General features: G+C 39.7%; 1 protein-coding gene and 1 pseudogene across 2 annotated transcripts in view; both read left to right on the top strand.

Annotated features, from left to right (window-relative positions):
* Positions 1–1,752: 1,752 nt before the first annotated feature.
* On the top strand, positions 1,753–15,719 carry LOC100153854 (pancreatic alpha-amylase). The gene is given in 12 exon segments (XM_005663628.3): positions 1,753–1,812; positions 7,456–7,669; positions 8,033–8,179; positions 9,028–9,225; positions 9,835–10,065; positions 10,806–10,881; positions 10,884–10,938; positions 11,692–11,814; positions 11,907–12,006; positions 13,785–13,903; positions 14,009–14,134; positions 15,499–15,719. Coding segments are annotated over 11 exon segments (1,533 nt in total). The 5' UTR covers positions 1,753–1,812; positions 7,456–7,501; the 3' UTR covers positions 15,689–15,719.
* Positions 11,990–16,125, top strand: part of LOC100153446 — a 38,368-nt pseudogene continuing 34,232 nt past the window's right edge. Inside the window, exon 1 of the transcript XR_130570.4 lies at positions 11,990–12,006. The product of XR_130570.4 is annotated as a pancreatic alpha-amylase-like (transcript). The remainder of the gene's footprint in view (positions 12,007–16,125) is intronic.

Here is a 16,125-nt window from a genome sequence, read left to right as displayed (position 1 = left end):
CCTTCCAGCTGTAAAGTATTTTAATGTCATATAGCATAGCTCCCCCCTCTCTTTGTGTCTTGAAATAAGTGTTTCTGACGTATGCTTTGCTATTGTTCAACTGTTGGCAGTTTATTTTAGGCTTGTTGACAACTCAGGTTTCAATTTCCAGCAGCGCAAAACGTATTATTTGTATTTGCAATGCATCTGGACTTTGGCTCAAAGTATTTATGTGTCATAAATCTGGTATGCAAACTTGATTATCTTTGCTTTTGCTTCTCTAATCTTCACATGTGACTTGTGAAGCTGAGCTTGAGTTTATTTCCTTTTTGTTTCCTTTTTTTCAGGGATGACAGGATACTGTTTTGAGAATTTTGTACGTAATTCAGTATCAAATTTAGAAGATAAATTATGGCGTTTTTTGGTACAAGAAACTACTAACTCGACCAAGTACTATAGTAATAACACTACCTCAACCTCTAGAACATTGAAAACTGGCAAAATGGGAAGAAAGAAAAAAAAAACACTTGGAGATAAATATGTGATAAAATACCAAGTGTAACCGAGACATTGAAAGTATTTCCATTAAAATATTTTATGATGTTATTTGCTAAAGATATTTAAGAGGTATCCGGGCTAGTAGCTATAAATGGTGAGGGAGGATAACTTGTCTCTTCTTGGTTAGCATTACTTTATTACATGTTAGAAGATATTTGTATCTGCCCAATCACATCTGAGATGTGAAGTCACTTTGGATAGAGGATATGAGCTTTGAAATAGGTAACTACTATATCTATAAGTAGAAAGGAAGCTATAGAATTATACAAGTTTGTTGCCTACTTCTGTTTTTTTCTAACATCCCCCCCTCGTTGACTATGTTGTTGAGAGTAGATTTACTTTTGAGAATATCAGTAACTAACAAACTTTTTTATAGCTGAGTTAATAAAAATTTTTGTTCTTAAAAGCATTGCAGGTGTTTTTGCTAAACTTCAAATCAAACACTCCCTCAGGAGTATTGCTTTGGGTGAATATTATCAAATATCCTACTAATTTTTTTTTGGATTCCCAAGACATCTCATTTTGCAATTATAGTAACACTAATATTTTGAATTTTTTAAAAAAGTTTCTTTTATGGAAAATCCGGAACTATGTGGTGTGAGCAACAGAGTAGTGATGCAAGTATCATTAACTGTGAATAGCTTTTCTGAGGAGAACCATTGTAGGAAAACTGTAATGGAAGTAGACATAACAGTTATTTCAAGTTCTTATTTTTTTTTGTTTGTGATACCAAAGATTCAGAATGTGCTTGCAGATTTTACTTCACACTTCTAAATACACTTTAGATGTGGATCCTTGGTTGATCCTTGGGTAGGAGCTTAGATGATTAGATACTCCATCTATGCTGGGATGCTAATAAAATTTGCCAGATTTTGTCTGAAAGTGATCCTTTAACACAATTTTTAAAACACTCTGTGAAAAACACTTGTTATTTAAAGAACAGTTCAGAGGTAACTGATGAGGCAATGATGAGAAGCTACTTCACACTAACATGTACTTTGCCAAAAGCGCTGAAGATTTTCTAAAAAGAGAGCGAGAGAGCAAGCAAGGAAGAAAGCAAAGAAAAGAAAATGTGGGAAAAAATTGAAGGTGGAAAACATGGCTGGTTCCTTCTCATCACCATCTGTTCCTCTGGGGGATATTGAAAATACTCCCGAGATAGGAGAAAGTATTAGTAGAATTTGGGAGAGTGGAATGAAAAGACAGAATGTCCAATGATGATAAGTGAAAGTGGGAAGAGAACCTGAGTTTGCAGCAGTTTGAATAGCAGCAGAGGTAAAGATAACCATACTTTAATAACACCAGCGTTACAGCAACCAAATGCCTCGAGCTTTTTTCCTGTGTCTCTGCACTGTGGTAACAGCTCTGCCTGTGTCAATCCATTTACTCATCGTAAGGGCTCTGTGAGGTACACGTCCATGTTTTAGTTCACAGGTGGATTTAGAGATAGTACTTGCCAGGATCCCACAGCTGATAAGTGGCAGGGTCAGGGTGTACCTTAGAGGTTAACTCCCAAGGCCGTGTTCTTAACCGTTACAATTTTAACATTTGTAACCATGAGTCAGTGTGAAGTTCCAGTGATGCCCCTCTTCTCTAATTCTCAACTCTTTATCACCATCAGTCCAATATCATCCTCTACCTAGTCAGTCTTCTATTGTCTTTCTAATACACATCTACATGCAGCTAGTCTTTTGCCTTCCTTGCAATGTTTCTCTTCCTATTTGTTTGTGAAAAGCTTTTTGGGGAGGGGGCGGGGAGGGAGGGAATTAAACTCCTCTCCCTGCTTTGAAGGCACCTTTTTATATGCTGCCTCCTACCTGCCCCATCTATGGACTGCTGGCTTTGCCCCAAATTGTGATGGTGGATTCAACATCTCTGTGTGTACCTTGTTGACTCCTGAGGCCCCGCTCTACAGGCCCGATAATTCCACCAAGTGGTTGGCCCATGCATACTAGTTGCTTATGGATAGCAGCTGTTCTGACTGGCTGCTGTCTGTCCTAAAACAGTTTGTTAAATATTTCGTGTGCCGTTTCTGAAACCATCATTTTCTTGCTGGAAACTGCCAAATCTGTCTGTCGTCTTTTTTCTTGTCTAATGCTTTTTGATATGTCAAGCTCAGTATATCCTGTATTAGCTCCTCCATTTCCCTAAACGAAGTCTGCCTCTAGATTGCACTGTGAGCATTGTCACTGTTCCACTCAGTAAACTTTAAATTGCAGCGTTGTTTTTGACCCTTCCTTTTCTTTATTCCCCTACTTCTGTAGAATTAGCTCCGCTACATCTACTGCCTCTCTCCTCTCGGTATCAATTAGTTCTTGCTGAATAGCAGTAATTTATGATGTCTCGCGTGTGTGTAAGTTGACTAGGTGGTTCTTCTGCTGGTTTGCCTCTGGAGTAATCATTCAGCCACAGTCAGCTGGAGATCGGCTGACATGGTTGGATGGCTGGGACAATTAGAGCTCCCCATGTGGCCTTGCATCCCAGTTAGCGTCACATTCCCATCGCAATTTTCAGAGATCAAGACCACTGTGCAGATGCTAGTCAGACGTTTATGTGTCTTATTTGCTACATTCTTCTGACCAGACAAGTTATAAACCAATTCCATAGACTGTTAGGAAGAGATTCCACAAACATAGGATGCTGGCAAGGTCATTCATAGGGTGGCACTTCTTTTACCATTTTACCATAGTCTCCTAGTATTAATTGTGATTGCTGGAACTCTCGTTCAGATTCCTTTTCCCTCCCTCCCTCCCTCCCCTCCCTCCCTCCTCTTTCTTTCTTTTTCTTTCTTTCTTTCTTTCTTTCTTTCTTCTTTCTTTCTTTCTTCTTTCTTCTTTCTTGTTCTTTCTTCTTTCACGTTCTCCCTTCCTTCCTTCCTTCCTTCCTTCTTCTTCCTTCCCTTTTCCCTTTCTCCTTTTCTTCTTCTTTCCTTTTTCTTTTGGCTGCCCAGAGGCCTATGCAGTTCCTGGGCCAGGACTCATATCCAAGCTGCAGTTGGAGTTACGCCACAGCTTGGCAATGCCACATCCTTAACCCACTGTGCCAGGACAGAGATGCTGCTGATCCTCTTGAGCCACAGCGAGTCTCCCTAGTTCCCATTTCCATCACTACTCTGTTTTACTCCCGTACAGGTGTTCCTTTTTTTCTGTCTCCTTTATCTTCGTCTTTCAATCCATTTGCTCTACTCCAAAAGCTCTAATCATGTTACCTTCCTGCTGAAAAACAAACAAATGGATAGAAGCCTTCTCTAGCTGGACATAGCTTTCAAAAGAAAGTTTCTTCTCCCTGACTTTGAGAGACCCCCGGTATAGCTTTCCTACTGTAAGCCCTATGTAAAAGGATGGGTCCTCCCTGTCTAACTAATGTTCTTCGAAGGTGTATTGATTTCCTGCTGTTCTCCTTGCCAGTGGATGTATTGTTTTCTAGTAGAAGCCATATCACCTTATCTCTTTTGGTTAAAATCAAACCCACTCTTTTTTTTTTTTTTTTTTTTTTTTTTTTTTTGTCTTTTGTCTTTTTGTTGTTGTTGTTGCTATTTCTTGGGCCGCTCCCGCGGCATATGGAGGTTCCCAGGCTAGGGTTGAATCGGAGCTGTAGCCACCGACCTACGCCAGAGCCACAGCAACGCAGGATCCGTGCCGCGTCTGCGACCTACACCACAGCTCACGGCAACGCCGGATCGTTAACCCACTGAGCAAGGGCAGGGATCGAACCCGCAACCTCATGGTTCCAGTCGGATTCGTTAACCACTGCGCCACGACGGGAACTCCCAAACCCACTCTTCAGGTCACTTTTACCTATTACCATGGATCACCAAGGATTTTCCTGTTAATGAAATACTAAAGCACGTTCCTCATGTCTCTTGTAGATAGTGATCATATCCTTCATTTTATTATTGTTATTTGTCTTTGTGTGTGGATGCGTCCTTTCTGTGATTTAACATGGGAAAGGTGCCACATCAGGCGTCCAATAGAAATATAATGAAAACCACATAAATGTTTTTAAAAAATTTGTAGGCAGTTTAAAAGAAACACACACACACACAAAGAAAAATCCTGGAAAATTTAATGTTAACGAGAAATTTCACTTCTCACAATGTGTAAACAACATGCAAATTAACTTTTTACATTTTGTCACCCTCACTCTTCAAAAACTGGAGTATCTTTTATACACAGAGCACATTTCAGTTCAGACTAATGGCATTTTAAGTGTTTAATAGTGAAGTGTTGCTTGTAGTTACCATGTTGGGAACCCGTCATGAGAATTCTATGAGACACATTAGTATAGTACAGAGAAGGTTGACTTGTGGTGGGTTGATTGTGAACTTCTGGCTTTATCACTTATATGAGCTTGGACAATTCATTCAGTCTCTCTGAGCCCTGGTTTCTTTTGTATACAAAGATATTTCAAGGATTAGAATTGAACATATTATATAGTTTCTGACATAGTGCTCATTTATTTAAAAAAAAAAATCAATGCAGGCCTGACATAAGCTGAACCAATGCCTTGCATAATACCTGCAATTTAGAGTCTATAAGTAAAAACCACTTATTGATCACAAGAGCCATCGTGCTGTTTTTTTGCTAGGAATATTAACTATGAAATCTGCTCTTAATAAGGCTTATCCAGGATGACAGTCATGTAAATCCTTACTTTTATAACATTAATCCAATATCACTTAATAACATCCCGTAGGTTAAAACCTGCCATACAGAGGAGTACATAACTATGGCTGGGAATATCAATATAAGTTTCATAAAGGCGTTTTTTCAACTGCATATGAAAGTAGGAGTAGTTACTAGCTATTGAAGGGTGATACAAGAAAGAAGAAAAGCCCTGGAAAGTCATGCAACAATAAAATTGCTTGTCAAATATGGATAACATTTATATTTTGCTAGAGATGGATATTGGAGACTCTGCAGTTACGTTCTGCCACTCTAACAATTTGAAATATTGAACTCCTAACTCCCAATGGTATGCGATTAGGCTGTGGGGTTTTTGGGAAGGACTTAGTTAAAGTGACGTCATGAGAGTGGAGGCCCCATGATGGGTTAGTGTCCTTGTACGAAGAGAAGGAGAATCAAGATCTCTGAGCTCCACACTCCGTGAGGATACAAGAAGCTTGCTGTCTGTGAACATGGAATGGGGCTTTCGCAAGACACTGGAGCTGCTGATAGTGTAGTCTTGGGTGTCCCAGCCTCTAGAAATGTGAGAAAGAAATATTTGTGCTAAGCCATCCAGCCTATATGGCATTCTTGTTACAGCAGCTGGAACTGAATGAGAAAAATAGGACACGGAGTATGTTCACGACGTGGGCTGTAGGAGGGACCGAAGGAGAGTGTTGGGATTCACAGAGTGCTCTCGGAACCCCCTCCACAAAGCTAGTACTTCCTCACTTTTCCTCATCTTAGTAAATGGTGTCATCAGATACCTGTTTCTTCAATTTTTCTCTTTCCCCCAGTCTTCGGTGCTAATCTATCGATAAACCGATTGCTTCTCCACCTCTGAGATATATTCTATCAGGGCCCTAGAGCAGCCACTTTCCTCTTTCGTGGACCACTACAAAAGCCTCTTGGCCCCCAGTCGTGTCCTCCTATAATCCGGTTTTTCACAGCAGAGCAAGAATGGTTTTCTTGGAAAGGAAATCAGAATCTCTTCACTCATCTTCTTTCAGCCTCAAAAGCCCTCTCTTTCCTTATGTTCTACAAGGTTCTACATGATCTGGCCTACCTCTCTGATTTCATCTCATTTTACTCTTCCCTTTGTCACTCACACATGTTTAGCTGCACTGATGTTTAAAGTTTGTTCAGTGTCACTTGAGTATCCCATGGTTGTTCCTACCTTGGGCTTTTGCTATTGCACTTTCCTCTATGGAGACTGCTTTTCCTCTGATCATCAAATAAGTGGGTCCTTCTACTCCTTCCAGTTCTGGCTGACAATCACTCCCTCTGAAACAGCTTTCCTGACTATTTCCAGTCTAAAATATCCTGAAAAATTCAGTCCTTTTCCCTTTAACTGCACCGTGGGTTCATGCTAGTTCTCATTGCTCTCTTTAATTTAGTATCGTTGTTGTTATCATTCCTTCCTGCTATGTTTTCCTTACCTTCCCCTAGAATGTAGGCTGCCTGAGAACAAGAGTCTTGTCTGTCTTGTTCATCCTTGTATCCTGAGTATCATGCCGGCATTTAGCAAAAGCACTCAGTCACTACCTGTTGGATGAATGGATTAGGTTTTACCCACCGGTACGGTTATGTCTTTACTAGGATTTCATGTACCTTACGAAGGAAAATAGACGTGGATTCATTAACTTAGTGTTTTAGCACATATAAGAGACTTTTTACTAGAAGGAGGAAAAAAAAAGTCCATTCTTTCCTGCTACAGCCAATGCATTTTCACATGCGTTAATGTAAGCGTGGGGAAAAAAAAATCTGACACCTAAAGTCGTGGTCATTTCACTTCCAGATAACTTCCTAAATCTTAGTGGAGAATCTCAAGTATCTAACAACTGGGGTAGGAGGTACCAACTGAACTGAGTTGAATAACATGTGTCTTTTTACAATGGAAACATTGCACGTGTTTACAGACAGTTAGGGCACCATTGTGACTGTGAATTCAGTTGGCTCTAATTCCGCCTCTGTCAGTGAAGGACTTCAGAAATAAGATCTAATCCTACCTAAACAATACATGATTAAGGCCTTTCTATAGATAACATGCCAGATGTTTAAAAACTTGCTGTTCCTCAGTAAGGAAAACATTGTCTGAAAAGGTCATTTAGATAGTATTTCCTGGAGATTTTCGGGATGCTCCTCACTTGTTTAGTGTAATTATCAATAGTTCTTTTCTGAGTATGCAATCACCGTTTGTGCTCTAAGTATTTATTCATGTCAATATTTGCTTTGTAAAATATGCTTCTTGCAGGATTATAAATACTTGCCGGGAAGACCGTTGACAACCTCAGAGCAAAATGAAGTTGTTTCTGCTGCTTTCAGCCTTTGGGTTCTGCTGGGCCCAGTATGCCCCACAAACCCAGTCTGGACGAACGTCTATTGTCCATCTGTTTGAATGGCGCTGGGTTGACATTGCTCTTGAATGTGAGCGGTATTTGGGCCCCAAAGGATTTGGAGGGGTACAGGTGGGTATGGTTCGCAGTATAAATTGGAGATTTTGCCGTGCTTAGAGTAAAAGGCATTGCGATCTGTGTCTGTGAAGCTGGGACGTTAGTTCACAGGTTAAGTAGGCGAAGTAAAACAGTTTTCTGAAGAAGAAACACACGTGAAATTGTTGGCAACTCACTGTTTTATTTCTAATACCATATTTTTTAAGCAGGACATTTCCACTGTGATATTGATATTCTTACCTGGTTGTAAAGAACGGTGGCAGCATATACAAAGATTCAGAAAAGAAAAAAATACTGTGTTACTGAATAGTTTCCAGGATGGTCAGCGATACAGAGTGAGCCATAATTTGATACTTATTAAGGTTGTTTTATTTGCAGGTCTCCCCCCCCAATGAAAATATAGTAGTCACTAACCCTTCAAGACCTTGGTGGGAGAGATACCAACCAGTGAGTTACAAGTTATGTACCAGATCAGGAAATGAAAGTGAATTCAGAGACATGGTGACTAGATGTAACAACGTTGGCGTAAGTGAATTAAAGCTTCCTTTAAAAATCTTGTGTAGAGAACTCATTTCTCTCTCCTGTCTCAATTTCCTCTTGAGAAGAACAGTTTTCCTATATTTTCGAGGTCCACTGCATGCTTTAGCTCTAAACTCAAATGTAATTGTTGTCTCATGTTCGACATTGGTAAACATTTGTGTATGTGCCCTCTGTCTACTACAGGAGATATAAGTAAGAGTTTAAGGCCATGAACTTACTGATGAAGCAGAATATCAACTTTGACCCCGTATGACTTTTTCTGGGGGACATTGTTTTAGAGTGAGAAATTGGAATTCTGGTTAAAGGTTTTGCTGTTGCCTTAATGTGGCTTGTGTCCCCACCCATAATTTTGGGGGGTCTTCTTTCCTATAGGTCCTTTGATGGTAAATAATTCCATAATTATTTTCTCTTTGAGGAGGAGCGTAACGAGTGAGAATATCTACTTTTCCTTCTTCTGACCCTACACAGGTGGTAGAGACTGGCTGCTTATTTCTAAGGACGACCTATGGGCATGTCAAAAGTCAATAATCACTCCGGCCTCAACTGATTCTTACTGACCACCATAAAAAGGCTGTGTTTTTTTTCGTGGTTATGGTAGTTTGGGGTTCTCTCAGTGTATCCCACACGCAGGTCGTTGGCCAAATGGCTAGAACGCCTGTGGGCCTTCCCAGTGATTTTCCCTCACACTTGACCTTTGCTCTTCTGGGAAGCTAAGGTATAAGATAAGGAAGAGGTATCTTAGAGTGTTGCTAACATGCGGTACACCTTGATCAGGAGTCTTTTAATTTCTGCCTCTTTAGAAGGTAACCTGAAATGGAACCTTTGACTTTCAGGTGCGTATTTATGTGGATGCTGTCATTAATCATATGTGTGGAAGTGGTGCAGCTGCAGGAACGGGCACCACTTGTGGAAGTTATTGCAACCCTGGAAATAGGGATTTTCCAGCAGTCCCATACTCTGCTTGGGATTTTAACGATGGTAAATGTAAAACTGCAAGTGGACAAATTGAGAGCTATAATGATACTTATGAAGTAAGTAAAAAAAAATAATAATAAAAAGAACTATCTGTGCTTCTCAGCATGTAGCTTATTGCTCTCCATTTAAAAGCTATTAGTCTAGATTCCTTAGGAAAACAGGGTTCCAAGTCTGACTGTTAAAATGAGAACCTGGAGTTCCTCTGTGGCTTAGCATGTTAGTAACCAGACAGAGTGTCCATGAGGATGTGGGTATGATCCCTGGCCTTGCTTCGTGGGGTAAGGATCTGGCATCGCCCCAGGCTGCGGAATCAGTCACAGCTGCAGCTCTGATTTGGGCTGGGCACTTCCATATGCTAGAGATGGGGCCATGGAAAGAAACACAGTAAAATAAAAGGAATTTCAGGGCAATGCTTAAAATAGTGTTTTCCAAATTAAATTTCTCCCAGTGAAAAAGCTCATCCTCTTTACTTCCTACCTTCTCCATTTTCATACTAGAAAATATTTTCAAGGCATGCGCATATGAGGATGGCAGTCTCCTCAGAGACCAAGGCCTAGAATGCAGTAAAGGAATGTCTGTTAATGAGTAAATGAATGCATAGTCAGGTGAATGCTCAAGGAAAGATGATGTTTTCTGTATGAGTCACTCCATTTTTGCCTCAATAGATCAGAGATTGTCAACTGGTTGGTCTTCTTGATCTTGCACTGGAAAAAGATTATGTGCGCTCCACGATTGCTGATTATCTAAACAAACTCATTGACATTGGTGTAGCAGGGTTCCGAATTGATGCTTCTAAGCACATGTGGCCTGAAGACATAAAAGCAGTTTTGGATAAACTTCACAACCTAAACACCACCTGGTTCCCTGCCGGAAGTCAACCTTTCATATTCCAGGAGGTACCTCAATGTGTATACGTGCATGGAAAACCCTGTAATGTAATTCGTTAGAAAAGCAGTAGCGGGTTTCATTGAAAGTACCATTTCTGTGTAGATTAGTGGCTACAGCATTTACACAGCAGGGTGTTGTTTAACCCCCTTCGAGTCAGAGGTAGCACATCTAGCTGTATGACAAGAGGTGTTTGATACAAACGCGGAGAATCTCCTTAGCTTGCAGACAGCTTGTGGCATTTATCAGCTGCCCAGAGAGCATTCGAGATGACGGGTGGTAATGCAGTTGTTGTCCTGAGCTAGTCTGTGTGACTCACTCTTGGCTCTAGCACTCTCAGCTGTGTTGGTTTAGGCTAACTAACTTGTCTGGGTAGCAATTTTTTTTTTCTCCAAAATTAATCGAAAGGGGTCATGGTAATGTCTTTGAAGGATTAAAGAGTTAATATTTATCAACCACGTAGAAATATCGTCATGCAGATATTAAGTGCTGCTATACGCGCGAGCTACTCTTATCATTGACATGTGAGACTACATGAGGCCAGTAATTCCACAGGACTACAGGTCCTTTTGTCCCATCACTTGTACTTTCTTAGCATAGGTGTAGCAAAGAAACAGGAATCTTGCTATAAGGAAAACCGTTAGGGGCATTAGGTGCAACACAGACGGTATAAAGCTATTCTCTGGGTAGTGTTAGTTTACCTTGTTAAAGTTCTTCCTTAACATGAGAGTTTCGTCTCCATTTCTACTAGGTGATTGATTTGGGTGGTGAGGCAATTCAAAGCAGTGAGTACTTTGGAAATGGCCGCGTGACAGAATTTAAATACGGTGCAAACTGGGCACCGTTGTGCGCAAGTGGAGTGGAGAGAAGATGTCTTACTTGAAGTGAGTGAAATGTGAATTATACTTTGATTTACTTCACACGTATTTGTGCCATACCCCAACACAGGTTACCTTCTCAAGGCAGATGTCTTTCACGGATTCATTGACTAATACTGTGGTATAATTCCCCAGACTGCAATTGATTATATTTCTTATTTAGAATGTCAGTCACAAGGAAGTATGTCTAGAAAGCCAAAACATAGAGATTTGCATCTGTGTATTAGAGGACTGTACTAGACTTGACCAATATTGGTATATAATCTGTTAGTGCTAGTTATTATTCAGAAGATTCTATTAAGGATGAAGTCGGTGTAATGTGGTCCTACTGTAGAATTTAGTTATATTAAGAAATTAATTTCAAATATAAACTCTTTATCTTCTACGAATACAGTATGTAAGCCTTCTTTTATCCCCACTTGTCATTCTGTAGAGTGTGATATCAATGTTCGTTCACCCTTTGGAAATCCACCTCCATCATCATATACCCAAACTATTGGAAACTAATTTTTGTCACACACATCTTCTACCTGTAACATGAATGTAATTGAAGTATTCCTACATATAAACATACATGGAATGTGTCTGAGGATTATATATCTATGTAATTTATGTTTCAAAGGCCCTACAGAATAATCATTTCATTAGAGAATTTCATTGGAGGGTGCTCTACTGAAGGAACGACATGTTAGGTTACTCTACAACTGTTATGAACGAATGCATTTATTTGAATTTAACGTTCTTTTGTTTGGTTTGTAGGAACTGGGGAGAAGGCTGGGGTTTCATGCCCTCTGATAGAGCCCTTGTCTTTGTTGATAACCATGACAACCAGCGAGGGCATGGAGCAGGGGGAGCATCTATTCTTACATTCTGGGACGCTAGGTAGGAAACACAGTTCCCCGATTTTGAAGCTCCCTTTGAATGACGTTAAAATATTGTTTTCTTCTGTGATGATGGTATTCTGTGCCTTTTAGACTGTACAAAGTGGCAGTTGGATTTATGCTCGCCCACCCTTACGGATTCACACGAGTGATGTCAAGCTACCGTTGGGCAAGAAATTTTGTGAATGGACAAGTAAGTTTTGGTGGTGTCCAAAAAATATCTCTTTCTCAAGGAGAAGAGGTTTTACTTTCACATGATGCCGTGACATACACTACGTATTTTGTCAAATATTTAGGGAAGGCCAGCCTGTTGCAGGGCTCTTTTAGCAATACGGTGGATATTAAAAAATAAAAACCACTGGTCTCTATTGACCCAGAGTGGGCCAACTATTTCCAGATATGGTGAGCCTACTTCCTGCCCCCAAATAACCCACTTGAAAATAAGGATACAGCGAGTAAGATAAGTATGCTTCTCATAAAGACCTACTTCATAGCACTGATATGAGGATGAAAAAGCCACACTTGCCAACCCCTTTAAAAAGTACCTGCCCTCAGCACAGGGAGGATAACAAATATTTGTTAAATCCGTTTCTAAAATGTTTTGTACTGGCGTGCAGAGAATTTGCCTAGTTGAACGGAGGTTCAGTAGGGAAAACAGAAGAAGAAGGAAAGTGCGTGTCTTAAAGAAGAGCTGTTTGCAGTCTGTTCTAGGAAGGCGAAAGAGCAGAGAAGTTTTGACAATGTGGCAAAGACATGAATCTGAGCAGTAATTTTAAAAAGGAACTGAGACATAGAGTGTTGAAGTATTTGGAAAGTTAGAGGTAAACTTTGTCTTTAATCGGAAGATTTCACATGCAGCCTCAAGTAGCAACTTCATACCTGAATTAGAAAATCGTCTTCATTGCACCCAAGATAGGTATTTATCTACTTTCTCCTCGATCCCTTCCAAGTTAGGAAGCTCATTCCTTTGTGGAGGACCTCGTTTTGTTTTTAGCGAGCTTTACTATTTGGAAGATGTCCCCTTCTCCTGAGCCTATTTCCTATAATTTTCAGTAACTGGCCCTATTTCTGATGGCAGGAGTCATGGCATAAGTCCATTCTCCCTCTTCCCATAACATTTCCAAGACTTTTTAGGACTTCTGCATGCTGGAAACGTTTGATTTGTCCACTGTTTATGATACGGCATGATTCTAAGACACACTCTGATAACCTTCCTAGGCATAGTCTGTTGTTTATTTAATGATTATCTTAAAAGTACCAGTCGGAAGAATACAGTATTGGAGTTCCCTATGCCTGAGAAGTTAAAGATCCAGCATTGTCACTGCGGTGGCTCAGGTTTGATCCCTGGCTAGGAAGTTCCACATGCAGTGGGTGTGGGCTTCAAAAAACTGAAGAGAAAAGAGAACTGCATTTCAAAAAGAAATGCACAATATTAAAAGTTTGGTCAGGTGTGTAAAGATTATTGTGGTGTTTTGATTAGTGCACTTACTCAACAAGGAGGAATGAAAGAAAGTAATATTTATTTAGCAGATTTTTTGAAGCATTTTTACATAAATTATTTCAATGTTATAGCAGCAAAGCAAAAGCTTCATTTTAAGAAGAGCAAAATCAGGCAGAGAAATGATGAATATTATCTAAGTTTTCTTGGCCAGTTGTCATAGAACCTGCTGTTTCTCTCGCAAATGTCCTTGCTGTTTCCACGAAATTACATTATCTACAAGTGATGTTAAGAAATCATTGCAATTCCTTGGAAAGCAAACGAGAGAGTTAAAAAAAACCAAAACCAATCATACCCTTGTTTGAAATATGGGCCCAGAGGAGGTGAAGTTTGGAAGGAGAAAAGTAAAAATAATGAAGGAGTTGGATTCTAAATGAAGACACCATGAAGACCCCAATAGAACAGATTGAGTTTGGGGAACAGGCTGTGTTAAACATGCCGTCTTTTAAAATGATTTCTTTTTGCCAATCAAGGATGTTAATGATTGGATTGGGCCACCAAATAATAACGGGGTCATTAAGGAAGTTACTATTAATGCAGATACTACCTGTGGCAATGACTGGGTCTGTGAGCATCGATGGCGTCAGATAAGGTAAGACTACTTGTTTAGAGGTATCCTCTAATAATAAACCTTCTGAAGACTTTATCTGAAGCCATGGAATTACTCATCAACGTTTCCCATGCCATTTTGTCTTAGGAACATGGTTTGGTTCCGTAACGTGGTGGACGGCCAACCTTTTGCAAACTGGTGGGATAACGGAAGCAACCAGGTAGCTTTTGGAAGAGGAAACAGAGGATTCATTGTCTTTAACAATGATGATTGGTAAGTTGATACCCATTTGAAATAATGCTTATGCTTTTATATGCTCTTGGTTTATTGCTGTTTTCTTTCTGCTCACCTAATTTTTTCATAGGTGAAAAAATCTGATTTTTTCAGATTTTTCACCTGAAACATCCTCTAGTCAGTGGATTAAGAAAACATAGTGATGAGAAAACGGCCCAAAGAAAAAGATAGCTTTATTCTTTTGATCTGCTCCCCATAAGCCCTCTCCTAAGGGCTTTCTGTTCTGAGCAATTACTTTCCGTGCACTTTTGTGTATCATATGCAGATGGATAGGATGCCCGTGTATATGCTTACATATACACACTTCACACAAAATACACAAAGTAGTTAATAGAAAAGTTGCGAAATCCCTGGAAGAATGACTTACAGCCTTTGTTGAAATCAAGACAAATTCTGCTTCAGGACCAAAACACTTTTCTCTCTCTCTCTCTCTTTTTTGCCTATTCTGGTCTCTAGTGCTTTTGAGTTTGTCTAGTTCTGTTTTCACTGTCCTATCTCTCTGTGACAAATAATGTTTTTTAAAGTACATGTAAAAAGAATATGTATGTTATGTTCAAAGATCGACCTCAGGAGATCTTTTTAGTTTTAGTTCTGAGACTTCTCCTTACTGACTTTTCATTTGTGTTCCCTGCATTCTCTACCGTGGGTATAGTGATTCCCTCACATACCCAGAAGTCCTCTTTGCAAGCAGTTGACATGTGTCAGTCCAGGGTCTGCCGCTACTCATGCTTAGCTCGTTGTAGCCCAAACTGTATTTTACTGATGAAAACTAAAACAAATTCATCTCTTTCTTGATCAAAGAATCCACGGCTGGTTCTTTAATTTCTATCTTTTGTAGATGGGAAGAGCAAAATAGATTTATGAGAGGCTTTACCTTTGAAAACCATATACTGCTTCACAGAAATGCAAGCAACTTTTTATCTCCTCTTGAAAAGAATAAATTTTTGAGGAAATAATCAAATTTAAATTCTTGGAAGTAATCGGTATTTTCTTGTGCTCAGATGAGGACACATTTAAGATACTTGCGTTTACCATGAGAAGCACTTTTCTCTAAGCGAGGCGATCCAGTCCAATTTGCAATGATACTCTTCGACCTTAAATTTTTACAAAATAATGTTCCCTACTGACTGGGAAATTGCTGTGCTTTATGTAAGAATAGTTTTGGCCCTGAGGAAAAGATTTACACCCACTGGAGAAGTCCTTGTGTTGTATTTTCTTTGCACGGAGACCCCGACTTCTTAGAGTTCTATGGCTCAGAGTTAAGCTGCTTGTTTTAGAGATGGCCCGTGTTCCTGCTTTTAATTGTGTTGAACTCAAGTTACATCTTAGCTTTTATTTTACAGGCAATTATCTTCAACTTTGCAAACTGGTCTTCCTGGTGGCACATACTGTGATGTTATCTCTGGAGATAAAGTTGGTGACAGTTGTACAGGAATTAAAGTCTATGTTTCCAGTGATGGCACAGCTCAGTTTTCTATTAGTAACTCTGCCGAAGATCCATTTATTGCAATTCATGCTGAATCCAAATTGTAAAATTTGAATTAAATACATCTTCCAAGAGCAATAAGAAGTGTTTGTTTCCTTTCTTTATGTATGCGACATATAACTTCCTACAATTCATTAGTTTTTGGTAAAAGCTATCATCAGCAATAAACTGGGAAAACTCAGAAAAGCATGAAAATGACATATATGATTATAAGATGATCGCAAACAACAGTTTGTCAGGTGGCAGAAGACTCACATTAACCTCTTTGTCAAAAAAGTTTCCACGAACTCAGAGAAGCATGCTGACAAGTATTTTTTTGGCCATGAACACAATCTGCCAAGCTGTGTCTCTCTCGTGTGTGCCTGTATTTCTTCCATAAGGTGTTTCTAACCCTTGGGTAGGGGTAGCTGCTTTTATGATGATTCCCATACAAAGGTATAAGGTCTGGGTGTTTTTCACAATATATAGGCCCTTTCATGGTTTA

This window comes from Sus scrofa, unplaced genomic scaffold (genome assembly GCF_000003025.6).
Source record: "Sus scrofa isolate TJ Tabasco breed Duroc unplaced genomic scaffold, Sscrofa11.1 Contig2403, whole genome shotgun sequence".
Lineage (NCBI taxonomy): Eukaryota > Metazoa > Chordata > Mammalia > Artiodactyla > Suidae > Sus > Sus scrofa.
Note: the sequence above shows the minus strand (reverse complement) of the source record. Positions and strands in the feature narration are given on the sequence as shown.